Source organism: Calypte anna, chromosome 1, assembly GCF_003957555.1.
Source record: "Calypte anna isolate BGI_N300 chromosome 1, bCalAnn1_v1.p, whole genome shotgun sequence".
NCBI lineage: Eukaryota > Metazoa > Chordata > Aves > Apodiformes > Trochilidae > Calypte > Calypte anna.
The window spans coordinates 77,998,789-78,018,501 of record NC_044244.1 but is presented as its reverse complement, the minus strand read 5'-3'; the positions used below and the strand labels follow the sequence as shown (position 1 = coordinate 78,018,501).

General features: G+C 43.9%; 1 protein-coding gene across 2 annotated transcripts; it reads right to left on the bottom strand.

Annotated features, from left to right (window-relative positions):
- Positions 1–796: 796 nt before the first annotated feature.
- Positions 797–19,222, bottom strand: TNFRSF1A (TNF receptor superfamily member 1A). 2 transcript variants are annotated; one of them, XM_030466454.1, is made up of 10 exons: positions 19,005–19,222; positions 6,927–7,128; positions 6,506–6,634; positions 6,053–6,196; positions 4,872–4,953; positions 4,488–4,555; positions 4,154–4,276; positions 3,767–3,804; positions 2,888–3,047; positions 797–2,364 (listed from the first exon to the last, which is right to left on the bottom strand). In XM_030466454.1, the coding sequence occupies exons 1-10, from the start codon at positions 19,041–19,043 to the stop codon at positions 2,063–2,065; spliced, it is 1,287 nt and encodes a 428-aa protein (XP_030322314.1). In that variant the 5' UTR covers positions 19,044–19,222; the 3' UTR covers positions 797–2,062. The 2 variants fall into 2 exon arrangements, with proteins under 2 accessions (XP_030322314.1, XP_030322323.1); XM_030466463.1 differs by lacking the exon at positions 19,005–19,222 and adding an exon at positions 18,779–18,864.
- Positions 19,223–19,713: the final 491 nt, after the last annotated feature.

Sequence of the window (19,713 nt, the reverse complement as noted above, 5' to 3'; positions counted from 1 at the left end):
TGACAATCAAGGAGTGGTCTGGGGCCTGCTGATCATGGCTTACCTTGCACAGTGAACTTTAAAATACCTGGATTTTAAATGATGGATTACACAGTTGGATGTGTTAAAAAAAAAAAAAAAGGCTTAGATATCATACCTGCAGAAAGTTTCTGAGGATTTCCCCACTTTAGGCACAGTTTGACATCTAGGGCATGTATTTCCAATAGTTACCATACTGCTGTGCCTCAATGAAAATATTACGTAGGCATAAGCAAAGCAAAGCCTCAAACAGGGAATTAAAACTGACTTCAGTTCTTGTCTTGGTCAGTAACTGTTGTAAGCTCTTCAATTCCAAGTTTCTCATTGGTAGCGTAGGACAAAAACATGCCTCTGTGAGATTAGTTTTTAATATAAACTATTATCCTTTTTTAAAGATATAAAGACATATTCCCCTTTAGAAAGCCAAATACAAATCAAATCAAATACAAAATCAAATCAAAAAGTCTCACTGTATATTGTTTAAAAATCCATGTTAAGTATGCTATCATCTCCTTTTGAATGTCTGAGAAGACCTGTAACCAAATTTAATTTCAGCCCTACATCCTGCCCTCAGCCAGCTTCCTGTGACAAGGGCAGCTAAGCTTTATATACAAAAGTTCATAAAACTTGAGTTTAAAAAAAATAAGTTAAACCAGACCATCAATCCACCCACTCTTGCAGCCCACTCTTGCTACTTCTGGAAGTCACTGACCTTTCTCTGTCCCTGCCCACACTCTCAGAAGTCAATATGGACAAAACCAGAACTGAGGCAGAGGTAAAAATATTCATTTTAATTTGGAGCATTTAGTGTATTTACAATAGAAAGTTTCTCTCTGGTCAAGAGATGAGGGACTAAAAAAAATATCCACATTACAAATGTGTGGACAACCTGCAACTGATGCAGGCTAATTGATTTTTTCTATTTCTTCACCCAGGATTATACCTGTGGTAAAGTGATGGTGAGAGCCTGAAGATGGTACTCTACAACCAACTAGCAATCACAGAATGCAGTCCATAAAGTAGTGTGCAGTTATTCAACAGCTGCTAAAAATATAATGTACACATATAAAGTCCCATTTGCAGCTAGATCAGATTGAGCTAATCATTGAGAGATAGGTAAGTAGGTAGACACAAGCCTACCAACCTGTGTGCAAGCAAAGATTTGTGGAGATGTTCACGCTACCAGGTACATAAGTATCTTCTCACCCAGACAGACACGTGTTTTCCTTTCCCCTCTGCACCTGAACAAAGACACAGGCAGGTGTTTTGTTAATGCTATCTCACATTGTTTCTAGGTACAGAAAAAACCTTGAGAAAAAAAGCACCAACCCCTTAATCTGATTCCCTGGCTCAGAATCCTTATTCCTCTCGAACCTGAGGGAAGTTGGGGTGTAGAAAGGATGACATCCTCCTGTTTCTGGCACAGCCACCGCTTCTGAGTCTCCTTGACTGCTTCATCACAGCGATAACTCGCTGATACCGCAAGAGGGCAACCCTGTCCTTCTTTCAGAAATAGGCACGTCCTCCCACCACTTCCCTCGAGTCAGGTGGAGCAATCAAGTGGCTGCAATGTGAGCCAGTTCAACTGTCTGATCTTGCAGAAAAATAATCTGCAAAAAGTGAGCGAGTACTTCGCCACCTGAACAATCAGGTAAACCAAATCACCCTACAATTTCACCTACCACATGGTGAGTGCAGCACCTGTTTCAGCGCCAACTTGCCTGTTGAGTAACTGATCCATCAAGTCCCTCTGAGCTCCTGTTTTCATCTTAATCAGAGCCCACACGCCACCTCGTTTATAAGGTGCTTTTCCTCCTTGGGAAATTAAGAGTTGCAGAGGCCTGTCTTGGTTTAAAAACGCTGAACTACATGATGGTTGAGAAGCAAACCTCAGCCTTCCTCCAACATCATCTGCTGCTGTCTCCAACAAACCCAGTTGAGTGTTAGAAAGATAGGGAAGCATGGGAAAAGGAAGACAGGAAAGGAAGGGAGTTATGATCCTCTCTTAAACAGTCATAGTGAAGGCAACAAAAGCAGAAACAAATCAAAGGTGGCTGTGGACGCTGCAAGGTTGTGGAGAGTTCTGGTTTAGCAAAGCCTCCTGAATAGCTTCACTGCAGCCACTCAGCTCCATCTGGTTGAGAACACAGCTGATGTGCTCCACAGTTGCAGCATGGCCCTTCTGCAGTTTCCACAGTCTAAGCATTTCATACTGGGCATCTCGCAAACGCCGGTGCTCCATCTCAATTCTCTCCAGATCACAGTCACGCAGACCCAGACGCCTCACAAACTCTTTCCACCGAGATGGCAGTACATGATCCACTACAGTATAGAGAATAGCAGGGTCTGTGAAAAGAGATGAAATAAAGTGTGAGAACCAGGGTCCTGGAGCTTCAAGCATAGTATGAGTCACCCAGCAGGATCATGCATTGCTCCATCCTGTTCACATCTTCTACAGAGTAGTCACATGGACAGAGTAGTCACAAATAAGACTTGCTCTTATTTGTCAAAAAGTAATGGGAATGCTTCCATATACTCTTCTGTAAGGTTATGAGCAGAGCTAAGTACACACACCTAGGACCTTGCTGCCACGCACGCCTGCCAAAAGAATGCTCTAGGTCACCATCCCAGAGGCATTAAGACTGACAGCATGTCACCACATAGGACAATCCATTTTGCTGGAAAAGGCTTTAGCATATACAATCTCACAGGCTCCAGAGGCTTCTGCCTTTGTTCTGTGTCGTACATGAAGTATACACACAGGCCATGTACACCAGGTAAGGTCAGTTTAACATCCTCCTAGCTGCATCTGCTTTATCCAGTTTTTATTTGCCAGGGGAAGGAGGAAAGATGGGGGAGCTTCACTTACTGTCTGGAAGCTGTGTCTTCCTGGCAGGTCTGACACAGTCTGGTAATTCATGTGAACCTTGCAGCAGAGGTGCAGGTGGTGGTGTTGCATTCAGTAGCAATTCTGTTTCCTTCTGGGACTCAGGAAGATGGGTGGAAATTTTGTTTCTTTTTACCTCAACCTGAAAGACATTTTCTTAGTACAGAATCACCTGCAGTAGCACAATACACCTGTCTCCTCCAACAAACTACTGGCTTTATTATACTAAAATTTATCCAGGATAGATGGGGATTATGTTCTAATTATTCCTATCAGACTTGGCTGAGCAGAAGGCAAGAAAAATTTCTTTCCAGCAGAAAAGTATTTAACTCTCTTCTGGTACCAAAAAAATAGTAGTCTGGAATAAAAAAATTCCTTACAAAATCAAGTAAGGCTGAGACCAGAAATTACAATCTAGAAGCTTCACATGTTATGTTTCTGTAAAGGCTTTGGAAACCCCACCTCAGCTGCTGCTTGGGCCCTCTTAGTTGCAGAGCAATACCAGACCTGAAAGAACACTGAAGCAGTGCTGAGAGGCTTGTGGGGTCAAATCTGAACCAATAATAGTTACATCCTTCAAGTATCTAGGGAGAGCAAGGGATTAAGGACCAGCTATCTGAAAGCAATGCATCCAGGAAGAAAAAAACAAAAAGCCAGGAGTTTGGAAAGTACCCTCTAAAAGAATGGAATTTAAAATTTAATGGTTCCACACTCTACAGTAGAAGACCTCCGAGTTAAACTGCCCTATTACTCAGTTCATTTGAAACCGTGAAAACAGCCCATGGGATAAATCTTACTCTGGATCCCAGAATAACATAGTTGGAAGTGGAAGGAAAGCTCTTATATCATCATCTTGCTCACCTCAGGCAGTGGTTCCTTGGTTGTCTGCGGCAAAGAAGCTTTAAAGAAAAAAAAGAAAATAAATTATTTTCACTTCCTCTCATCCCAGAGAAAACAGGAAAACAGCTATTCACAACCATGCCCTCAAAGAGTTTTTATAGCAAAATGCACGTGTCCCAGTAATGAACTCACGCACACTTTGAGTCACAGCTATAGGCATGGATGCAGAGTTTTAAGAACTGCACCAATAAGCTTAGCTATTGAGTTCTTGTGTTCCTCTGGCCTTGCAACAAAGCAGAGTAAGGGGGGATCCCACTTTATCCCTCACATGTGTGCACATACAAAAAGACACAGCAAATGCAGTGTATATTAATTGGTTAATATCACTGCATATGCTGCCGTACTTACCACAGGAGTAAAAAGATGATGCTATCCCCTTTTTCTGAACCAACTTCACTACTTTATATACAATGTAGAGGACAGAGATAATTACAAATATTGCAACGATGATGCCAAGGACAAGGCTTCCATCTGGACAAAAGGAAAGCGGGCAAATGAGTGAGTGACTGAAAAAGTCATGGTAAGTGCTAGAGGAAGAACATCAAGTGAAGACCTGCAGATGGTAGGGAGGAAAAGAGTAATGGTTTGAGAGTGAAGAAAGTAACACCTTAGAAAAAATATTAACAGAACAAAAGCCCACACTGAAAAGATTCTACTGTCCCTCAGTTTCCCCAGTACTCACTAAACCCAGATGAAGTCTGTGAGGTAGTCACTGGGCTATGACACTGCAAGCATTCTTCTCCAACACAGCTGAAAGAGCAAATCAGAGAGGTGAGTTTGCATGAAGTGAAATGCCAGTCATTTGAAACAGTCCTAAGTAACAGACAAGTAAAGATGAGCCTGCAAAGCAGAGCAATACAGTGTGTCTCGTGACATTAGAGGGCTGACACCTACGTGGACAAGACTAGGGGTGGCAGAGGGGAAGACCCAATTGCCCCAGAGAAGCAGAATGTTGTAAAGTTATATCAAGACAGACAGAGCTTTGAGAAAAATTTCCACCCCCTATGGGGCTTGTGTCTGCTGTCTCTCCTACTCAGTGGAGTAGCATAGGGAGAAAAAAGCTCACCTGTTGCAAGGCTTGCAAACATTACTAAGTGTCCGGAAGAACTGAGGCTTACACTTGCAAATTGTGTTTCTGTACTTTGAACCTGCAGAGAAAAGAAGAAACCATCGCCATAATCTGAATAGAAGAAAAAACAAAAGAAGAAAAATCCACTCCAAGATGGGTGGATGATTATTCCTCTTGAGCCTGGAGAACAGCTACTGTAAAAGAGAAAGAGGATTCTGTCTATGTCTGAGGATAGGGCTGGGGGAGGACACAAAAAATAAAAAGTAAGGGTACCACTGTACTAGTAGGTCAGGAACCTCTTGAAAAGGGACTAAAATTACAGTGCATCTGAAGCTGGTCTGATGTGTAATGACAGTTCAAGTGCAAAAGTGTGGAAAGTCACTCAAGTTCAAGCTTGCCAGCAAGAGGAAATCACATCAGTCAAGCAAAGATAAGGAAGAAGTGGACCCTGAGCAGCTGAGACTGGTGAGGAAGTCAGATGAACAGAATTAAGACTACAGCACAAAGCAGAAGACAGCAAGCAGTGTTTTGTTAAGATCTCCAGTTCCTGACTGGAGATGTGAGGCAGCCTGGGACAGCTAACATGGGTACTTCTCCCAGACACCTGCACCAACCCCAGGTTATGCTCAGTGCCACTGGGTACAGTTCAGCATTACCTAAGCCACTCTTTAAAAACACTGCACAGTACACTGATAGTTCAGCAACCAACAGACAAGCAGTTCATCTGGGCACTGGGACCAGCAGTATTTTCAGCCATTGTACTCAAAGTGCTTCCAGCAGCTGGTGAGGAAAATGCAATGAGCATCAGGAGAAAGACAGAAAAGGAAGGCAAGGGGGAAATCTGCTCCAGATCACAAAGACCTTGCTTCAGTACATGCAAGGCGGAAGTAGAAAATATCTTCTCACAACAGCCAAAACTGAGAAACCATTCAAGGACAAATGGAAGATAGAAACTGCAATAGAAAACAGGGACTGATGCCAAGGTAGGCAGTCATTCTGGGGAAAGGGGGCAGGCAAAACCAAGAGTTGTTTCAAAAATACAGTCACTACAAGGAACTGCAGCATGTCAGAAAATTACATCAGCATTTGATGTCAGAAACAAAATCAGCAGAGAGCTGCTAATCTCTATCCTAGTACAGTACATCTGTGCAGTACAGCCATATCTATGCCATACTCACAATTGGCAATAATCCCATTGACACAGGAGCTGCAGCTCCTACACTGGAAGAGATCGGACTGACCAAACTGATACTGATGCTTCCGGCAGCCGCATACTGTATCTTGCTTTGGGGTGCAAGGAGTCACTACAATCTGCCGAAACTCTGGAAAAAAAAGCAGAAGCAATTACTCCATCCTCTATCTTCACCTTCAGCTGAAAGCACTGTCACAATGACAGGTATTGTTATCCCCTCATCTTCCCACAGAAAGGCCATAAAGGCCTGCAAACTGTCTCAGACTGTAGTGATTTGGCAACCCTTATTTCTGCTTTCTCCAATCCCTTCCCAGTGTCCTTCTGCCTGTTCAGCTGCTGACTTTGACAAGCTTCCATGCCTACCTTATCATCACCACCAACCCCCCCCACCTGCCACTACCACCCATTTTCCTCAGGTCCTGTAGATCACATCACTCACCTGTACGGCAATGTGTACATGGGAAGCATTTAGACATGGTGTTATCAACAGCTGTGAATGTGCCATTAGGACATTGAGGGCAGACAGGTGCCTGGTCAGGCCGATCACAGTCTTTTTCCTTGTAGGTACCTACAAGAAAATCACTTAACAGAGCGCTGACAGGAGGGCAAATGCAGTGTTGTAGAGAGGATGAGAGTCACTGATTCCCCAGAAATTCTGGAGCTGTCAGTGTACTGACCAAAAATGCTTCCTCATACCAATGTGAAGAACATCCCAAAAGAGTCATGATACAAGAAGATAGAAGAATTCCTCTGTTTAGCAATAGCTACCAAAGAAATGGAGCACTGATCTAGCCTGAGAGTGCAGGACACGGAAATGCCTCAGCAGTGAAGGTCACTACTGCTGCACTTATTTTACCTACCTGCATGGCACCTCATACAGCAGTGGGTCTCTCTGGGATGCAGGTATTGACCTAGTGGACACTGCACTTGCCTCTTCTCTCTCCTCAAGAGGTTAGAGGGGTCTCTTCCATCCAAAGCTTCCTGATGGACATGCCATGTATATGACACTGGAGCAATTTCTATAGATTCCTTAATTAACACACAGACAAATGTAAGGATAACCTGTAAATACAGAGGGGAAGGGAGGGAAAGAAGGAGTGAGAGAAATAAGGTGAGAAAATACCGTATGTCCCTACAGACTGCACAGCTGACTTCAGCACTTACAATTAACTCTTATAATAAAAGTGGACCTTACCAATTCCGATATGATGGCCCTGGACTGACAAAAGTGTAGGGGGAGATTATTTACAAAAAAAATCCTGCAAAACATTCCATGCCTGTCGTCTGTGTTATTAAACTGCCATACAATGGTCTCTATGACAAACTGGTTGCATAAACGGCAAATTATTTTCGTGATGTGCAATTTAAAGATGGAATGCCTTGAAAATGCTGCAGCCTGCAATAAAGTTATTCAACATCAAAAGAATGTTGTTAATAAGGAAGGCAGTAAGACTGCCCATCTAGAAACAGATGTCCCAGAGAGAAGAAAGCATCGCATACTTGCAGTTCTACTGAAAAATAAAGCAGATCAGAAATTTGGAATAAGAAAGCAGGGTAGGATCTTACTGCATGCAAAGTACAAAAAAGCTCCAAAACTCCTCAGCAAGTCAGCCTGAGAAATGTGGGAAAGCTGGGTTTTCAAGTTCTCCCCCTGTGAAACATAACACTCTAAAGATGCAGCTGTTAACATTCAGTCTGAACAGTCTACCAGCAAGGACACCATTCCCTGGACACTGTTTTCAGGACAGTATTCACAGCAGCAAAATTGAGAAATATTCTGTTTATCTCACGGCCAAAAGGTCTATGCTCTGGTAAAACCACAGCATGGATGACTCATCAGCAAAAGACACTGCACCAGGACAGTAATGAGATTGCAGCATATCACAAACATGACCCCTTTGCCTGCTGGTGCAGCAGAAAAACACCCTGGTATTTCAAACATGCATTCAGACAAGATAAAAATATACAATAATAAAAGGTTTAAAAAGAATTTAAAAACAGAGCTGGGAAACAACTCGGTGCAAGACAGGATTTGGTGCTCTCACTGCTGTGGCCCAGGTAAGTTGAACATAAGCTGTAAGTGTACACTTGAAGCCCAGAAAGGATCCTTGCCTGCATCAGGAGAAACGTGACCAGCATGTTGAAGAAAGTGACTCTCCTCCTCTGCTCTCACGAGACCCCAGTCTGGAGTCTGCATCCAGTTCTGGAGCCCCTATTACCAGAATGACATGGACATGCTGGAGTGTGTCCAGAGAAGGGCCACGAGGATGATCAGAGGGCTGGAGCACCTCTCCTATGAAGACAGACTGAGAGAGTTGGGGTGATTAAGTCTGGAGAGAAGGCTCCAAGGAGACCTTATTGTAACCTTCCAGTATCTGAAGGGGGCCTACAAGAAAGCTGGTGAGGGACTTTTTAGGATGTCAGGTAGTGATAGGATTAGGGGGAATGGATTCAAACTAGAGGAGGGTAAATTTAGATTAGATGTGAGGAAGAAGTTCTTCACCATGAGTGTGGTGAGATACTGGAACAGGTTGCCCAGAGAGGTGGCAGAAGCCCCATCCCTGGAAGTTTTTAAGGCCAGGATGGACAGGACTCTGAGTAACCTGATCTAGCAGGTCCTGCCCAGAGAAGAGGTATTGAACTACATGATCTTAAGTGCCTTCCAACCCTGAAAATTCTATGATTCTATGAAGATTCATGGAGCCTGAAGTCAGCAAGCTCCCATGGCTAAGACCCAATCCCATATCAGCTGATGACTTCCAAAGAGTATGACAGATTTGTCCAAAAACTAATTGGTAGTGCCATGAAGAACCCCAGTAACATGATGTGATGAAGACTTGACAGCTAGTATCCCTTGTCATCTGCACTGCACACAAGTGATCCCAGTCACACCATCTGGACATACACATCCTGGTGCTTCTGAGTGTGCTGCAGAGAGGGGTGGGTGTGTGCCAATGTAGTCTATACATCAGATCATGCGAATGCATGAAAATCAACTCTCTTTTATCACAATACCACCCCACCCCATCTATACAATCTCACGCTGAGTTTTACAACACCAGCTTCCATGCATTGCAATGTTTCCCCAGCTTGCTTTTTTGAAAGTGGTAAGATGCCCAGCTGTAAATGCACAGCTTCAGAGTTCTGTTTCTTTTTGCTTTTTCAGCTAGAAGAGTTACAGCAAAAAGCTGTAACAAAAGTAAACCAATAAAGGTAAACCACAATTTTGTGGCTGCAAGCTTAAGAAAGGATACACAAAATTAGATTGCTACAACAGCCCTGTGCTGTCTCCCTCAAAATTAAAGCCTTGGGGGAGACAAGGACATCCATTAAAGCCACTTAAAACCTCAATAAGGATAGGACTGTGCAACTCTGATAAAGTAAAACCTCCATTTTTTAGAGAGCTCTGTCATACAAAGGCATATTCAACAGAGCAGATGCTAAAATGGTGAACAGGAAAAAGAGAACCACATTTAAATAGCTATCATTTCCGACTTAATTAGCTGACCACAGGATAAATGTGTGCACTCCAACAATCTGGTAAGAAATAAAACTTGTTTCAGCAGCTGACAGTCTTACAAGATTAATTGCTTACAGGAAAATGGGTAAAAGATGATTCACACACATGGCCTGACAGTACCAATAAAAAACACTGATTATATAGCCAATGATTAATCCCCTAACATAGGAATATATACAGCCAACCCCTAAATCAGACAAATCAGCAATAGAAACAACTAAGGAAAGCATCAAAGATCAAGTCAAAAAACCAAAGAAAATTGGTCAGATACACCTCCAAAAAATCAAAAGAAAAAAGTACAGGCATTTTCATTTTCTCAGATTAAGTGAAAACATGTCTATAAGTGTAATCAAACCAGAGTTAACACATAAGTGCTTCTCAAAACCTAAGGAACTGAGTCACAGACCAGAGGTGACTTGCAAACCTTGACATTCCAGAAAAATCATTCACATGGTGCAAATAACACACCACCATCTTAAGCACCATCTGACCATTCAGCAGTGTATTGATTTATACCTATGAAAGACTTCATATAGTTCAGGAAATATATGAAATTATAATAGAATATTTCAGTTGGAGAGGACCTACAAAAATCATCTAGTCCTAACTGCCTGACCAAATCAGGGCTGAGTAAAGTTAAAGCATGTTGTTAAGGGCATAGCCCAAATTTCCTTAAACACCAATAGGCTTGGGGCATCAGCTCCCTCTTTAGGGAGGGTGTTTCAGGGTTTGACCACCCTCATGGGAAAGGTGCATTCTATTTCCAACAGAATCATAGAAGGCATTGGGTTGGGGGGAACCTTTAAATGCTATCTAGTCCAAGCCCCTTGCATGGGCAGGGACATCTTTAACTCAATCATCTTGCTCAGAGTCCCATCAAGCCTGACTTTGAATGTCTCCAGGGATGGGGCCTCCATCACCTCTCTGGACAATCTGTTCCAGTGCTTTACCACTCTCACAGCAAAGAACTTCTTCCCAACACCCAATCTAAACCTACCCTGCTATAGTTTAAGACCATTGCCCCCCATCCTGTTGCTACATGTCCTTGTAAAACAAGTCCCCCCTCAGCTTTACTGTAGGCTCCCTCCAGACACTGGAAGGCTTGCTATAAAGTCTCCACAAAGAGGAGGAAGGAGAGGCTGAACAACCCCAACTCTCTCAGCCTCAGCCTCAGTAGGTGAGATACTCCAACCCTCTTATCATTTTTGTGGCCCTCCTCTGGACCTGCTCCAACAGGTCCATGTCTTTCCTGTGCTTGAGGCCTCCAGAGCTGTACAGAGCTCCAGATATGGTCTCACCAGAGCAGGGCAGAATCACCTCTCAGTCTGCTGTACCCATTTCTTTTGATGCTGCCCAGGAGGTGATTGGCCCTTTGGGCTGTAAGTGCACATTGTTGGTTCATGTCCGGCTTTTCATCCTCCAGTACCCACCAAGTCCCCTTATTGGGACTTTATTGGGACTATATTGATAGGCTGCTCTCTACCAAATCATCCCCCAGCCTGTATTGATACTGGGAGTTTACCTGACCCAAGTACAGGACCTTGCAGTTGGCTTTGCTGAACCTCATGATGTTCACATGGGCCCACAGTCTAAACCTCCCAGAGTCCAGCTTTGAACCACTCCCCCATGTCCTAAAGCTGGATTCCAGGGAAAAGAGATCAGCATCTCCTTTTCCATGTTGCTTGTCAGGAAACTGCAGAAAGCAATGAGGTTGTCCCTCAGCCTCCTTTTCTCCAAGCTAAGCAAACCCAAAGCTGTCAGTCACTGCTCAAAAGGCATTCTTTCCAGCCCTTTCACCATTTTTTTGCCTGCCTTTGGACACATTCAGGGACCTTCACATGCTTCTTAAATTGTGGGGCCCAGAACAGCAGAGGGCTTGAGGTGAGACCAGACCACACCAACACTGAATACAGCTGGACAATCACCTCTTTTGCCCAGCTGGTTATCCATGCTTGACGCACCCTAGGATGGGGTTTCCCCACTTGGCTGCACACTGCTGGCTCACACTGAGCAGGCTGCCAACTAGCACCCTCAGGCTACTTTCTGCAGGGCTGCTCTCCAGCCACTTCTCTCCTAGATTATACCTGTGCCCAGCCTTAATCTGTATCAGGAGCAGAATCCAGCACTTCAACTTGTTAAATCTCATCTCATTAATCAGAGCTCATTGCTCCTATCTATCTAGATCCCTCTGCAACACCCCTTGCCCCTCAGGAAAGTCAACAGCACCTCCTAGCTTGGTATAATCATCAAATCTGCTAATGATGCATTCAACTCTTAATTCAACTTGAATTGGCATGCAGTTCAATTGAAACTGGCATCCAGAATACTGATTCATATATTGAACAGAACTGACCCTAGAGTAAAACTCTGAGGAACACTGCTGATGAATGGTAACCAGACTGATATATGCCCCAAATACCAAGCACTGAAGCCTCAAGTCATTGATAACAGCTCACCAAGGCAAAGTTTACATGTCCTCTACAACTGAAATAAGGTGATTTTACATTGACAGATTTCCAGCATGCTCTGGTTCCACTCACTGGGAGAATGAATAATGAACATACTAACCAATGCTGCACAGAGAAGTGGATAGAGTGTATTACCTAAGCCGAATGATACTTAAACCACCCAACCACATCATGCACACCAGTGATTCACATTCTTAGCGAGCAGGGACTGCCCAGGAAAAAAAGAGTCAGCAGAAACTCTAGGTTTCAATTCTGAAACTGATACAGAAGTAAACAAATCATGGTAGATTACAGAATGGCTTGGATTGAAAGTGACTTTAAAGATCATCTAGTTCCAACCCCCCCGTCTTGGGCTGGGACACCTCCCACTGGATGAGGTTGCTCAACCTAGCCTTGAGCAATTCTAGGCATGAGACAACCACAAATTCCCTGGGCAACCTCTGCCAGTTTCTCACCACCCTCATAGTAAAGCATTTATTTGTAATGCCTAACCTAAATCTATCCTCTTCCAGTTTAAAGCCATTACCCCTTGTCCTCCTGCTACATGCTCTTGTAAAAGAGCAGCTTTCTTGCAGGTCCCCGTCAGGTACTGGAAGGCTGCTGTCAGGTCTCAACAGAGCCTTCTCCAGGCTGAACAACCCCAACTCTCTCACCCTGTCTTCTTCACAGGAGATGTGCCTCAGCCCTCTGATCATCTTTGTGACCCTTCCCTGGACAAATATGGCTGATTAAAACCAGAATGCTGTTTCCTTCTATCTCCCTGTGGATGGCATCTGTGCCCTGCATATTCTCCTCACATGTGAGGCACTCCTAGGTCTTTCTCATGTCTCATGCCAGCACTTAGTGCCTGACAGGTAGTGGGGGAAAAAAAACAAAACAAAACAAACAAAAAAAACCCCATGCTGCACAAGATGAAAAGCTCTTGTATGCAAAGTTTTGGCATTTGAGACAGGAATTAGGAGCCCTGCACCATTTTCAGCCTCAAATCTTCTTGAATTACTGCCATCACTACAATTCACACCTTACTGCTCCCTCTGCCTCACCAGACCACAGGGAGAACTCTAAGTGAGGTTACACCTTTGCAAGAATTAGTCAAAGAAAAAAAGAAACAGCAGAGATAAAAGCAAAGAGTGAAGAGAGATGCAAGAAAGATGTGGGTGGCTGGAAATAAAAAGGGACATTGGGAGCACTGTTCTCAGCCCAAGGAGAAAAAAGGCACAAGTACCTGAAAGAGAAGGGCAGTGCAGAGAAGTGCAGTGTACCAGAGCCACAGTGTTATCACCTGCCAATGTGGACACAATGCTGGGAAGTACTGAATTACTCATCAGGAACACCACAACTCTGTATCACACATCCCTGCTGCTACCTGCAAGGCTCCTCGCCCATGGGAGAAGGGTGCAGGCAGCAGGTACAGTGGCACACACCTTGGAAAGAGAGGATGGAGATGGTTCTGCTGGGAGCAAGATTCCCCTCTCCTCAAAAGCCAGCGGATGCCTAGAGATGTCCCAAAGGCACCCAACCTGGTCACAGGAAGCACATGGCGTGGGAAGGGGGGGGATTAGAGAGGCAGGAAGTGATCCCTGATATGACACACAGAGTCTTGAAACCCCAAGCCTGTTCATGTGGACTAACAGGAATGCAACGCTTGCTGGAGCAGATGTTCAGGTATTAGTGTTCCAAACAATTCAAATAGTATAGCCCATCACTCTAGGATAGTGTTTAAAATACGTCCAATTTAATAATTCCCAGAGTTTAGATTTCCTAAATACCAAAGCATAAAAGCTGAAAAATTTCAGAATACAACATTACAAATCCAGATGCACTGTTAAAACCCACAGATTAGGATGCTTACTCCCCCCCCCTTTTTTTAAACACCTATGTATTCCTCATGCAATTACAGCATTTCCCCACCAACTAATTCAACTGCTTTCTCAAACAAGACTTCCATTTTGCAGATTCCATTTTTAAACTAAAGAACTACCTGCAAAAAAAAAAAAGCATTATACGTTATCAGAATTTCTCTATTATTTAATAGAAACTTCCTTTTGCTTAAGAGTTCAGCATGACATACACCAATGCACAAGTAAGCTTCACACCAGTCATCTGTAAGCCATAAGAAATTAGCCATCTTGGAAGTTCAGAAGAAAACAGAGATTTTGCTCAGAGTAATCAAAACAAAGAAATCAGGGTGCAAGACTACCCTTGTGGGTTTTGACTGCTTTGCCATTTCCAAAAGCTCTTTACGGTTTGCAGTTTTTTAGTTTGCTATACAAAGATGCATGGGAAACCAGAACTTCTGCTTCAAACACTGAGAAATGTATATTAAAGCAACATTTACAGGAAGCTTTTCTTATTGCTCACTAAAATCTGGAAAGATCAAAATATGGATCTAAGTGCTATTATTATAAATAATCCTTCATTTTATGAAGATCAGATGGAAGAAATGCTGTGTTTTAAGCTAGTCTAACACCAGGAATCTGACAATAACTTTTATGCAAAGGTTTTAGAAATATTTATTTAAAATACAAAACTGTGATTGATCACTAAAGTTTATGAATATCACATCGTAAAATGTGTGTGTACAGACATAGTATATAAATTTGAAAGCTTTTATTTCATATGAGTGGAGATTTCTTTTTTTTTAAGTGTAATAAAGCCATTAGAAGTTCACACTGTATGACCTTGCATCTTTCTCTGTTGGAGAAAGAGCTGTGGGAGGGCTCAGCAGGAGCCTCCCCCTCCAATCTCTACCCAGTTTTCCACAAGCTCTTGGCTTCTGCTCACCCTTTGCTGCAGCTGCCCTCACACCCCTGGTCAGTGATTCACAGGGTGAATTTTTTAAGAGTCGGGTGATTGTCATGTGCTGAGTCCTCTTCCCTGGAAGTGATACACTCTTGTTTGCTTTAGTAAGGTTGCCTTGAGATGCACTTTTCTATTGTCAAGTTCAGAGACTGCGACAGGCCTGTGTTACCAGGGGTTCAAAGGAAGCACTCAGCTGTCCAGGGATGAGGACAAGATTATGGAAGAAAATACCAGACATCTGTCCCAAGTAAAAGCAAAGACCTGTTGTGATGAATTAAAAAAAAATTAGTAAGAAGAAGCTGAATGATGAAAGTGGTCATTCCCGCTAATGCAAAAAAATGATTATTTGAAAAAAAGGGAAGGACATACAAACAGACAAAACTGATTACTACTGAGAACATAAATTACCACTCATTTGAAATTGGCAGAGATTCAGATATCAACACGTTCCTCTTGGCTAAAAGTGGACAGACATCAAAACCATAAATTGGACAAGCAAGTGGATAAAAAGTGGAATGAACATGGTTGAACAAAGCAATCAGAAATGCAGTCTAATGCTACGAAATATCATGAAAAGATCTGAAGACAAAATAGAAAGTTTTGCTATGCCAATGTATAAATCCATATGGACTGAATACAGCTGTAGTTCTGATTCCTAATCCTGAGAATATAAATTAACACGGAAACAATACAGAGAAAGGTAATGAGGATGATGAGTGGTACAGAATGGCTGCCATAAGGGGAATGATTAAAAATACTAGTCTGTAATAGAAACACCTGAGCATAGGATATTACAGCAGCTCTAAAATCAGGAATGCCATGGAAAAGGTGAACTGGAATGAATGAAGGAAGTAAACTGAAGAGTGTGTCTCTGTGTCTTCCGATTTCAGAAATAAGAGGTATCATAAAGCAACCAGGAGACAGGTTCAAAACAAATACAAGGAGGTACTTTTTTAGCCAGCACATAGGTGAGGTGTAAGACCCTCTGCCAGAGTGCTGCAGGTCCTATAAATGTGCCTGGGTTCCAAAAGCGATGATCATACCCATCAGCAGAAATAAAAACTCACTCAGAGGTCCAAAATATGAAGACACAGTTTTGACTCAGGAACTCCTACAGTCACAAATGATTAGAAGCCAGAAACGTATTTTTTTCATTATTGTACCCTTGCCTCGCCCCAAAGCCTGTTGGCCATGGACTGGCAGGCCCAATAGCTCTCTCTTACAATGTACTTGGTTGCTTGGTTTTCAGTTTTTATATGGCAGAGCTTCTAACTTCAAAGTGCAATTCCTCTGTTCACCTTCAAAGGAACCAATGCCAGAAGCATCCTTATGGCTATTTTGTCTTTTTTTTTTCTTTATAAAAATGTTCAGAGTTTAATAAATTAAACTGTCATTTTAATTTTTTTTAATGAGACAGAAAACACACTGGCGTCAGCAAAGACAGATGCCATTTCTTCCACTGGCAAAGTTAGAACTGCACAGGGAAAATGCAAGAGGACCTGGAAATTAGGTTAAGTCCATGCAAAAAGAGAAAATGCATGAAAATAAGATATAAGAAATTTTGAATAATGAGAGGAATCATTAAAGAATCTGAGAACTAGAAGGGGAGCACTAAGAGAGTAAGAAAGACCATGAGGCCAAGTATAGGATGATTTGGAAGGTAATTTAAGGTGAAAGGGCATGCAAAGGAGCAAGAGTTGTAACAATGAAAAAAGTAGAATAATTTTTTGGAAAATATAATCCATAATGAGTCAGTGAGTGTAACTGAGAACTTGAAATTACCACATAAATAGAATTTTTAAAATGTCCTCAAAACAAAAAAAAAAAATCCCACTGAAGGATACTCTTCCTCCTGAATCTTATATAGCTGAAGAACATATAATTAATTTGGAGAATCTAGTAATTTTTGTTTCATAGTGATTATTATTAACTATTATTAATAATATTAATAGTTAATAATATTAAGTTAATATTATGTTTTATTGTCAATATTAGTAACACAGCATAAAGCATGGGAATTACTATAAAATATGCAATTCTGTGATTCTATTAAAACATGTCCACCACTGTAGAGAAGTCAGAAATATGCTATTCCATATTTACTAACTGCTCTGAAATCTGTAAGTCACCTCAACAGCTTATGTATCTATGTCCAGAGATGGAAGTGATCCACAGTTAGAAAATGTACAGAATACTCCTACTCCACAGTTACAATTATGTGGTCTTGCTAGTGCTAGCTGTAACTCTATTACCTGGTTTCCAAAAGCTTCCAAGTACAAAAAAAATAAACTTCTGGAAGAAGGTAACTTTGAGTAGGGCAGTAACAACTTTCTGACAGCAAATTAACAACTAATGCATCATTACAAGTCTAATGTAGTCAAGTGCAGGTGCTTGTTACTAAGATGCTGAGTTGTTCAGGGATAAGCAGTTTGACCTTGTCACTTCTAGACCAGAATTTAGAGCCATGTCATGACATAGCTAAGTGACATTACCCCTACTGTCAAAGCTTTATGACACCTCTGCTGATACTGGATGGTCGTTCACCTCTAGCAGTCGGGTTATTCATAGAGCTCCCAAACTTTTCTCAAATATTGGAGCTATCAGCAGGTTGATTCACCCCACCTACTCTGCTCTCAAGACCCCACCTGGAGTACTGTATCCAGTTCTGAAGCTCCCAACACAGGAAGAACATGGAGCTGCTGATTGGAGTTCAGAGGAGGGCTACAAAGATATTCAGAGAGCTGGAGCAGCTCTCCTATGAAGACAGGCTCAGAGAGTTGGGCTTGTTTAGCCTGGAGGAGACTTTGGAGAGACATTACAGTGTCCTTCCTGCACCTCAAGGGGCCTAAGGGAAAGCTAAGGAAGAACTTTTTACAAGGACATGTAGTGACAGGATGAGGGGAAACAGTTTTAAGATGAAAGAGGGTACGTTTAGATTAGGTATTAGGAATAAATTATTTTCTTCTTGAGTGGTAAGACACCATTACAGGTTATCCAGGGAAGCTGTGGATACCCTCTACCTGGAAGCATTCAAGGCCAGGCTGGATGGGGCTTTGAGCAACCTGGTATAGTGGGAAGTGTCCCTGCCCTGGCAGGGGAGTTGGAACTAAGTGATCTTTAAGGTCCCTTCCAACCCAAACCATTCTAAGATTCTTTCACAAGTTAACTTTTTCATCTGCAAAATTTCAAGGAACAGCTTAAAAATCGTGACCCGAGATACCCAAGAACGCTAAAGAAGGTTCACCAGCAAACGCAAACTTTCAAAGAAATCCCGTGATTTAGGGCGTAGGCACAGCCCAGCGCTTCTTGCTTAAATGGCCATGGAGTAGAGCCGAGACTTCTCTCGAGTCCACCGAGGGACGCGGCCACCCATTCCACCGCAGGCACTTGCGGACGACAGCGCAGCAGGCGGGACCGGATGACTCAGGGCCGGCTGATCCTCCATCGCCGGCAGCCCTCCCCTACCTCCGCACCCCGGCCCGGGCGGCTCCGTGCCCCCGGTTGGCCTCGTTGCCGGGAGAGCCCCGCACCTCGCCAGTTAACAGCCGCACCGAGGGCTCCACGCATCCCTCCGACATTCCTGTAACCCAGCTGCTTTTTTAACTCTGACCCAGGGATAAATCTCGGAAACGGCGGCGGAGAATTTAGCACGGAGCGGCGGGCGGTAAAAGGAGGAAAAACCACGGCCGGGTTGGCTTCACCTTAGCTGGAGCCCCAGCGCCGCTGCCCGGTTACACCGCAGGCTGCCAGGTGAGGGCGGGCCAGATGCGGTCAGGCTCCCCGACCGCCTCTCGCCACTCCTGTCGGCCCGGCACTGGCCCCCCTCACCACCTCGACCGCAGCCCCGTCGCCCTCCCACCCCGCCGGACAAAATGGCTCCTGTCCCCGACACGGGGTTACCGTCAGGGAAGCCAAAACCCACGGAGAGCGGGAGCAGAAAGGGGCGATCGGGTGCCATGGGGAGCCTTGCGGCGGTGCGAAAAGAGCCCGGGACTGAAAGTCCTGAGGGGGGCACTGCCCTGGAGCTGCAGCTGCGGGGGAAGGGCCCGCAAAGCGGAGCCGCCGCCGCTTGCTGAGGCGGTGCTCCCAGCCGGGACACGGTCCGGTCCAGTTCTGTGGGGACCGGCGAAGCCTCCACCGTGACTTACCGTCCCCAGAGAGCTGCAGGGCAGCGCTGGGCAGCGCATGGCTCCGCGGCCCGCTACGTCCCCATGACAGGATCCCCGGCGACGAGCAGAAGCCTCCCCAGCGCTGCCCTACCCTACTCTGCCCTGCCCAGCCCCGGCAGGAGCGGAGCGGAGCGAAACTACCCGCCGGCTCTCCAACTTCCTGACAGCGGCGGCAGGAAAGAGGGAGGCCCGGCTCCGAGCCGCGCCCCGCCCGCCCTCCTCCCCGAACCCACCGCCGGCGCCGGTTTTCCTTCAAAATTCGAGACAGAGAAGTTGAAAGTGTCTGTCGTCTGGCTACACCTACACGGGAGTCAAAGGAGGTTGCTGTAGTCTTGAAATTTCCTTATAGGCGCGTGTCTCACCTGTCAGCCGTACTTTTCATGTTAAGTTCATGTGAATCTTAACCGCGTAGTTGTAAGAAAGTAACTTGTTTTATATTAAGTGCCTTGTCAGCATACAATGGTATTCATCCGCCAAAACTAGCATATTTAGATTATATATACTCATTCCATACTTTCTGATTCAAAGTATACAATTTATTGTATGCTCCAATGAACCAGCATTGGCAGCGCAAATACAAGTTGTGTGACATTCTACATGAGCTCTGCTTCATTTAATGTATGCTCTTAACGATAGTGTTTAAAAAAACAAACCAAACAAACACCACAGTAAGGAATAAGTGTCTGAA